The sequence below is a fragment of the Macrobrachium nipponense genome, chromosome 30 (assembly GCF_015104395.2).
Source record: "Macrobrachium nipponense isolate FS-2020 chromosome 30, ASM1510439v2, whole genome shotgun sequence".
Taxonomy (NCBI): domain Eukaryota; kingdom Metazoa; phylum Arthropoda; class Malacostraca; order Decapoda; family Palaemonidae; genus Macrobrachium; species Macrobrachium nipponense.
In genome coordinates this window covers 3,490,368-3,504,896 of record NC_087218.1, presented here as the reverse complement: position 1 = coordinate 3,504,896, position 14,529 = coordinate 3,490,368, and the positions used below count along the sequence as shown (strand labels likewise).

Sequence of the window (14,529 nt, the reverse complement as noted above, 5' to 3'; positions counted from 1 at the left end):
TTACTTGCCCAGTATTCTCTAGAGCTCGTCTATAAGCTAATTCCTAAGACTCCTTAATTTTGTTATGAATATATTTTGAGCACTGCAAAATGCCCTCTGGAAATCCAGATAGAGTACGTCTTGTGTACTATGTCTTGGGTGAAGTGTAAAAGATTGGCCAGGCAAGATTTCCCTTTCGAAATCCACGCCTACCTGGAATTACATTGGTCGATTTCGAGTGTCTTATCAGATTGTTCGCTACGAAGTTTCTACGATCTTCTCTGAAACCGTGGTTTTCTGGTTTAATCTTTTGGAAGTTTCTTGTATATTGGTTCAGCATTCTCTACCTTGCTTTGCCCTAAATATACATCGTAAATATAATCGAAAACGCAATCTCCAGACATTAAAAAAAATGAAAAAAACTATATCAAAACAAACTTTGCACAACCTGGTATAGGTACCATAAGACCAATAGCTCAGCTGCTGTGCATGAATTTTCACTGTACGCACATCCTGACTATGCTCACATTCAGAACTCACCAGAGTATTCTTGATTTTAGTAGCAAAACGTTCCCTTGCAGTAGTCCTGCGCCACATTTTCCTTCTCAACCTTCTGAAACTTCAGAATGTTAACGTTTTATTTTCTATGTGCAATTGCCTTTGCAATTTAAAGCAGTCTTTGGAAAGTTTGGACTGCAACGCCACCGAAATTCAATTTTCTCGTAAAGATAAAAATTATGGATTCTGAAGCCGGCAACTTTCGGTTTTCCAACAACACGGTCACTAGACGACAACTTCAAGGAAACAGAAATTTTAGGAGGCTAGTCGTGTGACGTCACTAGGTTTAAAAGGACGGTTGAGCCGGTCGTTTTAGATCTTTGAGGCCTCAGTATAAGTGCGAATAAATGTAAAACTGACATAATAAAATGTGTTTGCATATGTATCAGTATCTCTGTATTTTATGATCTGCATATTGTAATATAACGAAAGTAGGAATTATGAATGAGGCAACAAGGTGCTACCACGATATAGAAACATTACTGTATATCGTGAGTGCTACGTTCTAGTAGTTAATATACATTGAGTAGTAATCAACAAATGCTATATGGAAACAAATCGCTGTTTCAGTATAAAAAAGGGGGTTAAGTCGGATAAAAATTAATTTTTGTCTTACGAATTACTTTAAAATCCGTTATCAAACTATAACAAACGTTACATTTACTTAACAGTATACTAGACCCATGAGGTGTTACCAAGCGCTGTCCGATATTTCCCTGCTGTTATTTCTCTATGTGCTCGTGTATTTTCATGGTATGCTATAATACTTATGTCAATATTATTATTTATGACGTTGATTTATGGAAAGTATACCGATTCCAGCGCATTTTGTTGTATATTTCCTAATAAATGTACTTTTTAAAAAAATTCAGTAACCTGGTCAGATGGAGACCGGGCTGTCGACATATATTGCAATCTGGACACATGCCATTCTTTGAGTCAGACTCGCCGTTGCAACGTAGATTTTTCTCATGTGAAAAATAAACACCTCTCTTATATAAGTAACCACTTAAGAAGCACTTTACTTGAAAAAACGAGTCCTACCACGAAAGTAGTGGAAATGGCAAATCTCCATACTTGCCTAATCAGAGTGGGTGGAACGGAATCCACCCCAGTGCGATGTAGAACCATAAGTCTCCAATACAGAGATTTCTTTGCACTGAGGTAGAAAATTACAAAGATCACGTTAGAGGATGAAACAAAATAAGTGGAATTTAGGGGTAATGCAATACAAATACTGATAGATGGCAAGAGAAGTCATGGGCATGGAGGTGGATGGAACAAGAAGGAGAGGAAGACCTGAGACCAGAGATTGCATTAGAGATATGAGGGAGAAGGGAGTACGGGAGGAAATGACACAGGACAGAGGTAGATGGGAGACACCCATTAAAAGACGGCGACCCCGAATAGGGATAGTTGGGAAGAAGAAGAAGCAATACAAATATTAACTGATTTTTGTTTGTATGGTGCTTTTACGTTGCATGGAACCAGTGGTTATTCAGCAACGGGACCAACGGCTGTACGTGACTTCCGAATCACGTCGAGAGTGAACGTCCATCACCAGAAATACGCATCGCTCACTCCTCAATGGAATGGCCGCGACCACCGAGGTGGGACGCCAACACCATACCAACCACGCAGGTGAGGCGCTTAATATTGACTGAAGTTGGTGGAAAGGAATTCCAATTCAGTTTGTACGGCAGGGGAGAGATTCAAGGTCTAGGCCTAGTACACGTCAACAGTGGGATATACACGAAACCAGTCATTGGTGAAGTGCTTTTCATTCAAGTTTCCCCTGTCTTCTTTCTGGCTACTTACCTTTCCCGCTTTCCCTCATTTTGATTAAGCTGCAACGACTTACCTTTGACTGAAAGAAAACGGACACAAAACTTGCAACTTTGATGATATATTTATAGATTGCTGTATCACCTTTATAATGTCAACATAGCTTCCATCTATGTTAGCTTTTTAGTTGATATCTTGATGAACACATACTACACTTGACCGGATTATTTACAAACTGATTACAGTACTATAAAACTCGAAATGCTGATTCACCTTCCAAAGCCCGCCAATGACTGACTGACTGACTGGAATGTTCTTTAGACTCAATAGTCATCAGTGTGGAGATGTTACAACGGCTATTTTTGAAATGGGGCAAAAATAAGTTGAAGATTGCTGATAAGTGATTTATCCATTCTCAGGTAAAGACATTCCTGGTGTCACTAAAACATACCTTACCGTTATTATTGCATGGCAATGAAAAGAAATGAGAATAGCCACCTCTTATGCAACGTAACCTTATACATTCTTCTCAAAGTAACAGAACAGGGTATTCGTCCTTTTTAAGGTGTTCCACGAAGTAGAAGACGGGGTAAAAACTCTAAATCTTTGATTATCACCCATCCACTTCACAATAATTTGCAATACCCACTGACTCACAAAGATGGTTCACAACCTGATAATTCAAGAGTGAAATTATAAAGCAAATAGAACCGAATATGATACATGTAAATGCAAATGGAGTTCATTCAATTTGTAAACAATCACAAACAACCCATCTTGGGATAAACATCCTTCAAGCAAAATACCTGACTCTGTTTCACAACTCAAATGTAGTACAAAAGGAAAATGCAAACAAATGTCTTTCTGAAACATTTTAGTTTTCTATTATCACAGTTACGCCATAATCATGAGCGACTCTGTAATTTACATATCGAGACCCCAAAAAGAGATATAATTTCCACAGACACGAAAACAAAATCGTTGTGTACGAACGTATGTGTGCGTCTCATTGTGAAATCTCCTCTCATGAACCCTCTATTATTTCAACTAGCACGCATACCTGCAATCAATTGTTTGTTTTGAATCTCCTCTGTCAGTTATTACCGGTATTATGCTCTCAACACCTCTTCTATTTGGTCTATTTACAAAAACATTTTTTTGTCCAATGAATATTAAAAATTCCACTGAATTATTATACACACATGACAATCAATATTTACGCACAGTTACTACAACATTAGTTATTAAAATCACCTCGTCACATTTGTCGTTCTTGTTTTTTTTTCTCTACATTTTTTCATATCTCAAATTCACAAAAATCTGTGTACGATTTTTCTTTAAAAACAAAGAAAACTAAATGATTTCATACATCTTGTATCCTGTTCAACAATGGCACTACCATTTATTTGATACAGAGTATTTAATACATACATACATACATACATACATATATATATATATATATATATAATATATATATATATATAAGTATCATATATAGTATATATATATATATATATATATATATATATATATATACATATATATATTGGATATATAGGTATAATATATATATATATATATATATATATATATAATATATATATATATATATATATATGAAAGTACATTCTTTATATTATATTAGGTTCATTACTTCGCTACAAATCAGGAGCATATTACAGGACACATACGTACAATAGAATCTTAAAACTCAAAAAAATAAATAACACTGTCGTCATCTTACAACACATTTTTATTAAAGTAGTATATTCCTCCTCTACCTATATACAAAAATGTTCATACGGTGAATCATAACAAGTGAACTTACGCCTAGGTATCCAAACCATTTGGAATCAGTTGTTTTTTTTTTAAATGAGTTATTTCAAATGATTCCACCTGGGACTTAAATAACTATATATATATTTATATACTGTACTGGGAAGCCTTATCACGACCAAGTGAATGGATGAATGTTAGCAAGAACTTGAAGAACAAGCGGTGATTCTCAAACCATCAATCAATCAAGCTACAAGACACTGGCGTCGATGCTACGAGACTCACGAATGTACAAAAGTTCTCCAAAATACTGTTTGTATGTAATTCATGGAAGGATATCAAGGGAAGACCTTCGGTTTGTTTAGATCTGGTGAGTTTTTCCTCGACCAGAATGTATTTATTTATTTATTTATTGATTGGTTCCTGTTGTCTTTTATCTTGTAATGATATAAATATATATGTTTGTATTATGTAAAGTTGTGTGTATACATTCATTATTTTGAGAGCGAACAGGGAAGTGGAATAAGCCCACGAACAGCTTTGCTCTTCTGTGTTTTCTGTCATTTCCCTTCGTCTCAAAATAATATATATATAGTTGTATATGTAACTTGCACCTTTGCTTTAGATGTTGGATTTCACTCTGACAGATGCCGATCGATTATGACTCACAGGTTTGTCATAACACTCGCAATCCTGATGTATGAAACTACGCTGGTCAGGATGATAGACTTCTTCCCTAACTTGGGGAGCGTCGGCACAGCATTCAGGAGCATCATAATATTGGTGACACTGTAAATTTGTGTTGTGATGTGCGGGTGATGTGGTCTGGATAGCGGTCGTGACAGGCCTCCGAGGCTACACGGAAGTTGTCATCTCTTCTATGACAGTGATAGACCGTCCAGGTCTTTTGGTAGGTACTCTTCGTAGTATAGGTGGGCGGGGGATCGAGGGGACGTGGCATTCATACAGAGGGTAGTGCCTTTTGATGCCGAATCCCATGCCCATCGCAGATGAGCCCCCGTACCCAACGCCGTTGCCCTGCCCTAACCTAGCTAGACCTTCCGGCTCACTAAAACTCACACCACTGGATTGTCGAAGGCGACGGCTCGTTGGGTGGCTGGGTAGGGTAGAATGGTGGGATCGCCTCAGCAAATGTTCGTCCTGCTCGTCGTCCACGCAAGGGAAATCCATCCCATCGTCACATTCATTGTAAGAGAAGAACTGATCTATATTCTTACAAGTATCAACACAATCACCTACGTAATCATAATAGTGATCTAGCAAACCCTCCTCTGAGATACATGTCAAGAGTTCTGGTTTGAGGCGCGGCTCCATCACATCTACAGAGGTTGCAAAGGATATAGTCTTGCCTAGTTTATTGTTGTAGTGCTGGTAACCAGATGGATTGTGTGGGTTATTCACTGAAGGAGGAACACCTGAATCCATGCCACAGGTACAAACTGGACTAGTGATTGGACCACCAACTGTGATAATTGGCTTATTGACAGTGTTGCTCATACCACTGCCTCCTCCTCCACCTCCTCCTCCTCCTCCTCCTTTTGCACCACCTCCTCCTCCTACTCCTCCCCCTTCTCCATTCTCAAGGGGAAGAGCATACGGTTCATGGGACAAATGGGAATCAACTGTTGTGAAGGATACACTGATGTCTTGCTTCGCTAAGCGCTCTTTGAAATAACTCAGTAGAAACAAGCAGGAGGCTCCAGTCACGACAAAGAAACTTGCAAAGAAGTATCCCGTCTTGTTGCTGCTTTCATTTATATAACCTGACGAAGAAATAGAGAAAAAATTCTTTGTAAGTACGAAAATCCCTTATAATTATTCATACAAAACATGAAACTGGAGTGAAAGATGAATTGTCATGGTTGTCAATATTTTACAGAATAATAAATCAAGTGAATGAGTTATTGCAACTAGTAAATTACCTGTAATGGTTCTTTGCAAGTACGAAAATCCTTATAATTATTCATACAAAGACAGTGAAAAAGGAATTGTCAATATTTGAAAATGAACTGTCATAGTTGTCAATATTTTATTTACAGAATAATAAATCAAGTGAGTGAGGTATTGCAACCAATGAAGTACCTATACTGGTCTTTGTAAGTAAGAAAATCGCTTATAATTATTCATACAAAAACATGAAACCGAGTGAAAAACGAATGGTCATAGTTGCCAATATTTTACAGTGATAAATCAGGTGAGTGAGGTATTGCAACCAGTAAATTACCTGTAATGGGTACACCAATCAAGATGGGAATGGCCGTGGCTCCCTGGATGAATCCCCAAGCTCTGGAAAAGTGCCTCGCTCTGACTTTTTCCAGCGTCAGCATCTGGAAAGCATAGTGAGCTCCTCCTAAAAGAAGACCGTACAACCACATGAAGAGCACGTACCCATAATAACCTTTCACTGCAGTCAGAGCCAGCACAGTTACCCCTGTTCCAGAGAGATTAACGAGGAATTAGTTCAGAAATATACTCATCTCTCTCTCTCTCTCTCTCTCTCTCTCTCTCTCTCTCTCTCTCCTCTCTCTCTCTCCTCTCTCTCTCTCTCTCATACGCACAGGCTTGCACACACACTAACTCTGTCTGAAACAAAAATAAGGGATGAATAATAAAGTTTCAGTCTACAGTAACTCATTGAATCCAGGACAAATATTAGTAAAAACCTATTGCATGATTCTCCAAATCAACTCCAATGACAACGGGAGGTTCCCCCTTTTCATCCACCCAAAGAGAACTATTTTAACTGCAAATGAAACAATTACTCAAGCCTTTAAAATCATAAGGTTGTTGGAGATTCTGTGATACAAGGAAAAGAACGACTTACCAAGTCCATAGAGAGATGTCTGGCATAAGTACTGGCGGGATATCATGCATTCCTCACTTTGTCGCACCACAATCAGACCGAATCCTATGCAACCGAGAGCGTATGCAAACCCAAGGAAAGTCTGAAGTAAGATCAAGGCTGAATCTTCTAATCCTTCTCGTTGGCCCCCTAAAATCTGTGAATGAAAAGTTGGTAAATCAATGAATAGCAGAAGTGGCGGTTTTAAGAATATCCTGCCCTCTTTCTGGTTCAGGTCTGGCATTTCCTTTACCACCCCGGGCAGGACCAAGTCGTGGGAGTGTAACTGCTTGCTTCTGCTGCAAACGAAACAGGGGAGGCCTCATGTATCCACGACAAGCAGAAATCACACGTTTTGTTTACCTTTTCAGCCCCTGGCTAGTAAGTAGGGGCTCTGATAATGAATATGCAAATGGTTCCTCTGTCCCGTTAATTGTTTGAAAGAAGTCAAAGTGAAATGTCTCAAAGTGGTATTCAAAAGGGCGCAGAAAGTGGTATCCTAGGTACTCAATATTTTACAGACTCTAAGAAGTTTGTAAAAATATGGTAGGAAAGAAAAAGAGCAAAAGGATAAGAAACATTTATAAGGTAATGTCCTAGGTTGGTAAAAATCACTTTCCATCTGAGAATAATCCTTGTTGTGGGTGTCTCTCTGTTAACAAAACTTTCCCTCCTTGTAAAATATATTTGATAAAAGAGAAATACAAGGAATAATGTAAGAATATATTAATGCAATACCTTTGCGCTTCCTAGTTATGTAAAGGGACTTCTGACACATTTGGAAACACCCCGTTACCATAAGCACAAAAGAAAGGAATGTGCAGAGAAAAATCAGTATACATATATACATACGAAAACACAAACAATTAGCATTTTGTTAACTGTACATAAACGATTTAAGGAATAAACTTGATCATTGTAGAAACTCAAAAAGGATGCCCTAGCTAATATGAACCCAAATCATTTTTAGAATTTCCCACTCTTCCAGAAAAAAACCCGAAACTATTAAAAAAATAACCATTCAATAGAGCAGTAAAAGAAATATTTCGTTGGTCTAATAAAGTAAACGACAACTTTGAGGCCAAATACTTTCGTATACTTCGATCAAAACACGGTAATACACACTACAGATACTTACGAGGTAGAATAGAGGAGTGTATAAACCCACAGACATGACGGCGGAGGTCAAGATCAGGATTTGAACCGATCGAATTTTTAGGCAACTCAGGTCGAAGTAGGGCGGCTTCTCGGAGTCTTGCTTCTTCTTATCTTTCACTTGCTAAGGATCGAAGTCGGAGAAAAAGGACAAAAGTTAGAGAAGATCCCAAAGGACAAAATCTTTTTACACTTAAATCTGCTTATCAATGAAGTACATCGATCAAAGTGGGCCAAATTCTTATTTTACTACTTATACGAGATGACTATAGTAGATTCACATCACCCGTCCATCTGCTGTCTAGGTCAGTCCCTTACGACACTCCTGATTGGCCGTTGATAAGCCAATCACAGGGCTGGAAACTCTATGTCTCTCTCGAGAGAGTTCACATAGGCAGGATATAGTAAGTTCCACCTCTCCTCAGTGATACTTTTGAAAGACGTATCCCTCAGGAGAGGTGGAACATACATCCTGCCTCTGTGAACTCTCTTGAGAGACTGAGAGTTCTCAGCCCTGTGACTGATTTGTCAACAGCCAATCAGGAGTGTCGTAAAGGACTGGCCAAGTCATCAAATGCACAAGTGATGCGAATCTACTATAACACACCTCACTGTCATGGTGAAAACTCAGCGCAAATGACTTGAGTTAAAAGGCTTTAATTCTAAGTTTGTAAAGTTCACGAATAAAAAACAATATATGAATGAATGAGTTTTATAGGGAGTCCCAATTTATATCTGCTAAGGTTCCGGATGGGGAAAGGATAACAGTGCTGGGTCGTCTGAATGCAAAATAGGCGATAGCAAAAGACGTGGGCTACGTGGAAGGTGTATAGAGCTTGTAGATTGTTTGTATGTGTGTTTACGTTGCATGGAACCAGTGGTTATTCAGCAACGGGACCAACGATTTTACGTGACTTCCAAACCACGTCGAGAGTGAACTTCTATCACCAGAAATACACATCTCTCACCCCTCAGTGGAATGTCCGGGAATCGAACTCGCGTCCAACTGAGGCGCTTAGGGTTTGAAGAGAATGAGATCGAAAAGATTTTAATGGATATGCAGTCTCAGGGGCTTCAATAAGATAATACAGAGTTAAATCTACTCTGTAGAAGTAAAGCATAGACACTGGATACACTTGAAGAGTTAAATCCCTTTTGTAGAAGTACAGCATGCATACTGAATACGCTTACAAGGAAACAAAGAGTGGAGTGTACTCAGATGTTCGAGATAAGTGGAAGAAGGGTTTAAGGGTAAGAAACGTTAAGATACGAAGAATACGTGATAAAATTCTTGGCAGTAAGAAAAAGATAAATAATACAAATTCGAGGTGTTTTTAATTAAGAGGAGGAACCGGAAGAGGATATGTGGGTTAAAAGGCTCTTCAGTGTGAAAGCCAAAGAGGTGGAGGGGAAGTTAACTAACCTCGTTGAGGTCATAATGATGAGCATCAAGTGGTATCAAAAAGGAAATTACATACCGAGGGGGGGAGGGGGCACAGGGTGGCCATCAGGGTTTGGTGAGAAATATCATCCCTCTACATACTTCAGTGCTTCATGTTAGACTAACCTACCAACCCAATTTTTCCATTCTTATTCTTGAAAAATCAATCTACGTAGTCATCCTTCATTGCATAAACGAATTGACTATAAGTGAATTTCACCAAATACCACTTAAAACCAACATACAAGTTTAATGACTAAACCGAACTCAAGAGGCGATTTTCACGGCATTTCTGATAATTTATGTTTTACCTCAGCCTTTCATCTCTCATAATTTAAAAAAAAAATTAAAATAAAGGGGGCTCTGACATTACACAACAAAAATGAATGGCAATTTACTATAAGTATTGAAAATTAAAGATGGTTTCTAAATTGCTAAATAGCTTCTAACAAGTGATATTTCAAAAATGTAAACCTTAATACAACCACCTTCCATTCAGACTGCAAAGATCAAGCTAAATTAGTTTTTCCGTAACATGCTTACTTTAAAAATTAGAAAATGAAACGTGAGTGTTTGAACCCGTAGACTTAGCTGACACACCCTGCTACGGATAGCTGTTTGGAGAGAAAATGAAAAGATTCGTAACGCCACAGACAAACACCCATAAATGAGATTATCAACAGTTAGTTTTAACTACATAAGAACTGAAGGTACTTAGTGGAAACTGTATAATTTCAAGGCAGTTTCCAAGGCCATGTCAAAATATCTAACCAATCAAATGAGGAGAAACAGAGAATGAGAGAGAGAGAAAAAAATGAAATGAAAACACATCATGGATGTTATCTCAAAATCTCATATTCTTTCATGATGTATGTGAATATGCGTTTTGGTCTGTCCTTACTTGTACAGCTAAAATTCTACCTCCCTAAAAGAAAATTAAGCTCCTCCAAGACAAAATGAGGATGGCCCTCAACCTCCTAAAGAGGATCACATAGCTACAAGACATACATCATGTACTCAGTAGGTTCCACATACAAAGTTCGGAGTGCAGGATGAATACACTAGTATAGTCCTGACAAATCTCAGGAAAGATCACTGCAGCACATAAACGCCATCCAGGAACGCTATGAGGCTGATGCTGGGGGCTCCTATGTGGCCAAGAATATGTTTCCTCAAAGAAACAGAGCTCCAGTCCGCTGCAATTCTGTTCAAAGCTATGAAAAATTATATTGGAAGTCTACTTAAGAACAGAATGCTGGCATGCATAAGCATATATGAGGAATTAGACCCTCCAAAAACACTAGCTGCAGCCTACTATCCACCGTGCAACTGCTGGATATGCAGGCCAGAACCAAAAATCTCCAGAAAGACATTCCAAGGGAGGAATGCAGAGACACAACACCCGGTCACTATAACTTAAAAGTGTTCCCTGCAAGCAAAGCACAATGTACAGCATACACATGGAAGCAGTGGCCCATGGGGCAATCAAAGGCACAGCAGCGGACAACAATTATTACATTAGATGGGTCAGATGAACTGCAAATACTGGCAACAGCAGCAGTCGCCAAAAACTCCAGAGGAAGCTGGAGACTGTTGCACAATGCTTCAGTTCTACATGCAGGGTTAATGGCAGTCTTCAAAACTGTAGAAGACTCGTGCAATAAACAAGGACACTTTACAATCCACATGGATTCCAAGGGTGCAATGCTCGCACTATAATCACCCAAACCTAAAGACAATGTGACAATGATAACAGCGATCATGTCAACTGCCAAATCACATCAAGCTGCAGATAGGAAAGTCAACCTAAACTGGATACCAAGTCATGTTGAGATCCATGAAAATGACGAGTCTGATACCTAGCCAAGAAGTCCTCTCATCTGCAACAAAGCACACATAAAGATGTAGTACCCATCACTCACACTGCTATAAAAGATGGCGAAAAACTATGCCATAGCACAGGTAGAAAGTTAAGTAAGGCAGTACTACCTACAAAACTCAAGAACTGTCAATTCGTATATTGACGGCTCAAATCTAAAGGACCATGGTGTCACCAAGCAGACTGCTCATAAACTCCCAGTAATTATTCACAGGCTAATACTGGGATATCTCTGCATCTGGTAACTGATCTGGAACGAAGAAAGACTGCAAATACGGTGCTCTGGCTGACAATCAGCCACTACCTTCTGCATTGTCTTGAGACATATCTTCTCATGTGCTGTACAATTACCTGCACATGTCACCAGCACACATTCTAGCAAACGTACATATGTATGAGCCTTCCACAAACTCTTAAACTCCTCCCAGATAAAGCACACCTTTACACTCTACAGTCCTCTCTCGTGGGACACACACTCACGCACGACCCCAAGCCAAGGGGGCACTAATCACACAAAACGTGTCGTCCTCCTGGAACATGGAAACTCCATTTTATTTTTGCCTTAGCAGCGCCCTCTTATCTTTTCTTCAACTCAACAAGCTTTAATTTTCCTTTTCAGCCCTCTTATATTTGAGTGACACTCGCGACTGTAACTTTTTCTTCTACTGTAAGTTTTACAGGGGCTGCATGTAACCCTGCCAGTCTCAATTTTCCAGAATCTTAACAGATTGCTCCAGTTACGGGCTGCTCAAGGAGCAGCAAGAACCCGTAACAGCACATGGCTGACTTAATCTTCTCCGACACCTACGACTAATGTTGTTAAGAGATCAGTCTATAGTATGATCTCTATACTCTCGTCTTTGGGCGCCAGCATCCTAAGCAGAGCCTCCGGACTTCCCGCACCTTATTTCAACACCGGCTTAAACTTTCCTCGCACAATACTAATGCTTTGCAGCCGAGATATAATGACAAATGATGACATCAATAATATTTACTTCTACACTTATGGAAGACTGACACACCGGAGAGTTACTGGCAAAACAGAGATAAAGTGAAAAAGCAATTATGAGAAATAATGAAATGAACTTTAAACAAATTAAAAATGGCTGATGCAGCAACCACACTGAATTTAATTTGCTTGCAAGATTCTTCTGCTTACATTATTATTATTATTATTATTATTATTATTATTATTATTATTATTATTATTATTATTATTATTCTATTGAATAAAATATCAGTTATCAGCGAATTAATCATATATATTATCTTTTCTAGTTTTATGATTAAGAATAAGAAAAATAGAAAAGATAATATATAAGACTAATTCGCTGAATTCTGCCATTTTATTCAACAGAATTTGTCTAAAAGAGGGTCTTCTTCAAAAACATTATTATTATTATTATTATTATTATTATTATTATTATTATTATTATTATTATTATTATTATTATTATTATTGATTTATTATTATTACTATTTTGTTTAAGGGGTCCACAACATAAAAAGATAGTATAGTTCGGGTATAATTTAAAAACACTTTACAAAGCTTTATATATACATCTCGTGATAGAGGGTTTTCCCAAATTATTTTTACTATTATTATTATTATTATTATTATTATTATTATTATTATTATTATTATTATTTATTATTAAGTATGATTATTAGTATCGCAGTGATCTCCTTAAGAGTAAACTACTACGAGGTACAAAACACATTCCTAACGACATATAATACCTTTCTCTTCTGGTTCTTGAGATGTAGGATGGCCCTCCTCTGTGGGTGATAGAGCGATGCAGATCGATAAAAGATTCCGAGAAAGAAACTCGTAAACACTACCCCTGTCACAGCCTGCAGCCCCAAACGCCAGCCCACCGATCTGGAAAGTTCGCAGTTATTAATTGTCATGATAATTATCATGAGGTGCACATTTCCATCACTTCCTCAATGCACACACACACACAAACACACACGTCGTTTAAATCTTGAACAGAGAGAAAACAAAAAATGCATAGGAGAATGATCTGAAACTCTTCGCGAAGTAATATTCATGTTGCCAATGGTGCTTCATACTTTGTTTTACCTTATTTTACTGAAACTGAAAATCGAAGTATTAAAAACACGGCATACATCGTTGACACTTATTATTAGTTAGATTATTATTACATTATTATTATTATTATATTTAAGTAGATGAAACCTATTAACATTATTATTATTATTATTATTATTATTATTATTATTATTATCATTATTATTATTATTATTATATTCCAGTAGATGAAACCTATTAATATTATTATTATAATTATTATTATTATTATATTCAGTAGATGAAAGCTATTAATATTATTATTACATAATTATAAATATCATATTTCAGTAGATGAAACCTACTTTTATCATTATTATATTCCAGTTGATGAAACCTATTATTATTATTATCATGATTATTATTATTATTATTATTATAATTTTTTTTTTTTTTTTAATTTATAGCTCTATCACAGTCCTCCAATTCGAATGGGTGGTATTTATAGTGTGGGGTTCCGGGTTGCATCCTGCCTCCTTAGGAGTCCATCACTCTTCTTACTATGTGTGCCGTTTCTAGGATCACACTCTTCTGCATTAGTCCTGGAGCTACTTCAGCGTCTAGTTTTTCTAGATTCCTTTTCAGGGATCTTGGGATCGTGCCTAGTGCTCCTATGATTATGGGTACGATTTCCACTGGCATATCCATATCCTTCTTATTTCTATTTTCAGATCTTGATACTTATCCATTTTTTCCCTCTCTTTCTCTTCAAACTCTGGTGTCCCATGGTATTGCGACATCAATGAGTGATACTTTCTTCTTGACTTTGTCAATCAACGTCACGTCTGGTTCTGTTTGCACGTATCACCCTATCCGTTCTGATACCATAGTCCCAGAGGATCTTTTGCCTGATCGTTTTCTATCACTCCTTCAGGTTGGTGCTCGTACCACTTATTAACTGCAAGGCAGCTGATGTTTTCTTGCACAGGCTCCAGTGGAGGGCTTTGCCACTGAATCATGCCTCTTTTTGTACTGGTTCTGTGCAAGTGCCGGGC

At 37.8% G+C, this 14,529-nt stretch overlaps 1 protein-coding gene across 7 annotated transcripts in view; it reads right to left on the bottom strand.

The window, feature by feature from the left end:
* Positions 1-3,953: 3,953 nt before the first annotated feature.
* LOC135202227 (monocarboxylate transporter 12-like) overlaps positions 3,954-14,529 on the bottom strand; it is a 549,632-nt gene continuing 539,056 nt past the window's right edge. For all 7 annotated transcript variants that reach the window (XM_064231495.1, XM_064231494.1, XM_064231493.1 and 4 more), the window contains 5 exons: positions 13,180-13,321; positions 8,103-8,243; positions 6,947-7,121; positions 6,347-6,553; positions 3,954-5,885 (listed from right to left, as the gene is read on the bottom strand). In XM_064231495.1, the coding sequence (XP_064087565.1) occupies positions 4,957-5,885; positions 6,347-6,553; positions 6,947-7,121; positions 8,103-8,243; positions 13,180-13,321 (1,594 nt within the window). In that variant the 3' untranslated portion in view covers positions 3,954-4,956. The remainder of the gene's footprint in view (positions 5,886-6,346; positions 6,554-6,946; positions 7,122-8,102; positions 8,244-13,179; positions 13,322-14,529) is intronic.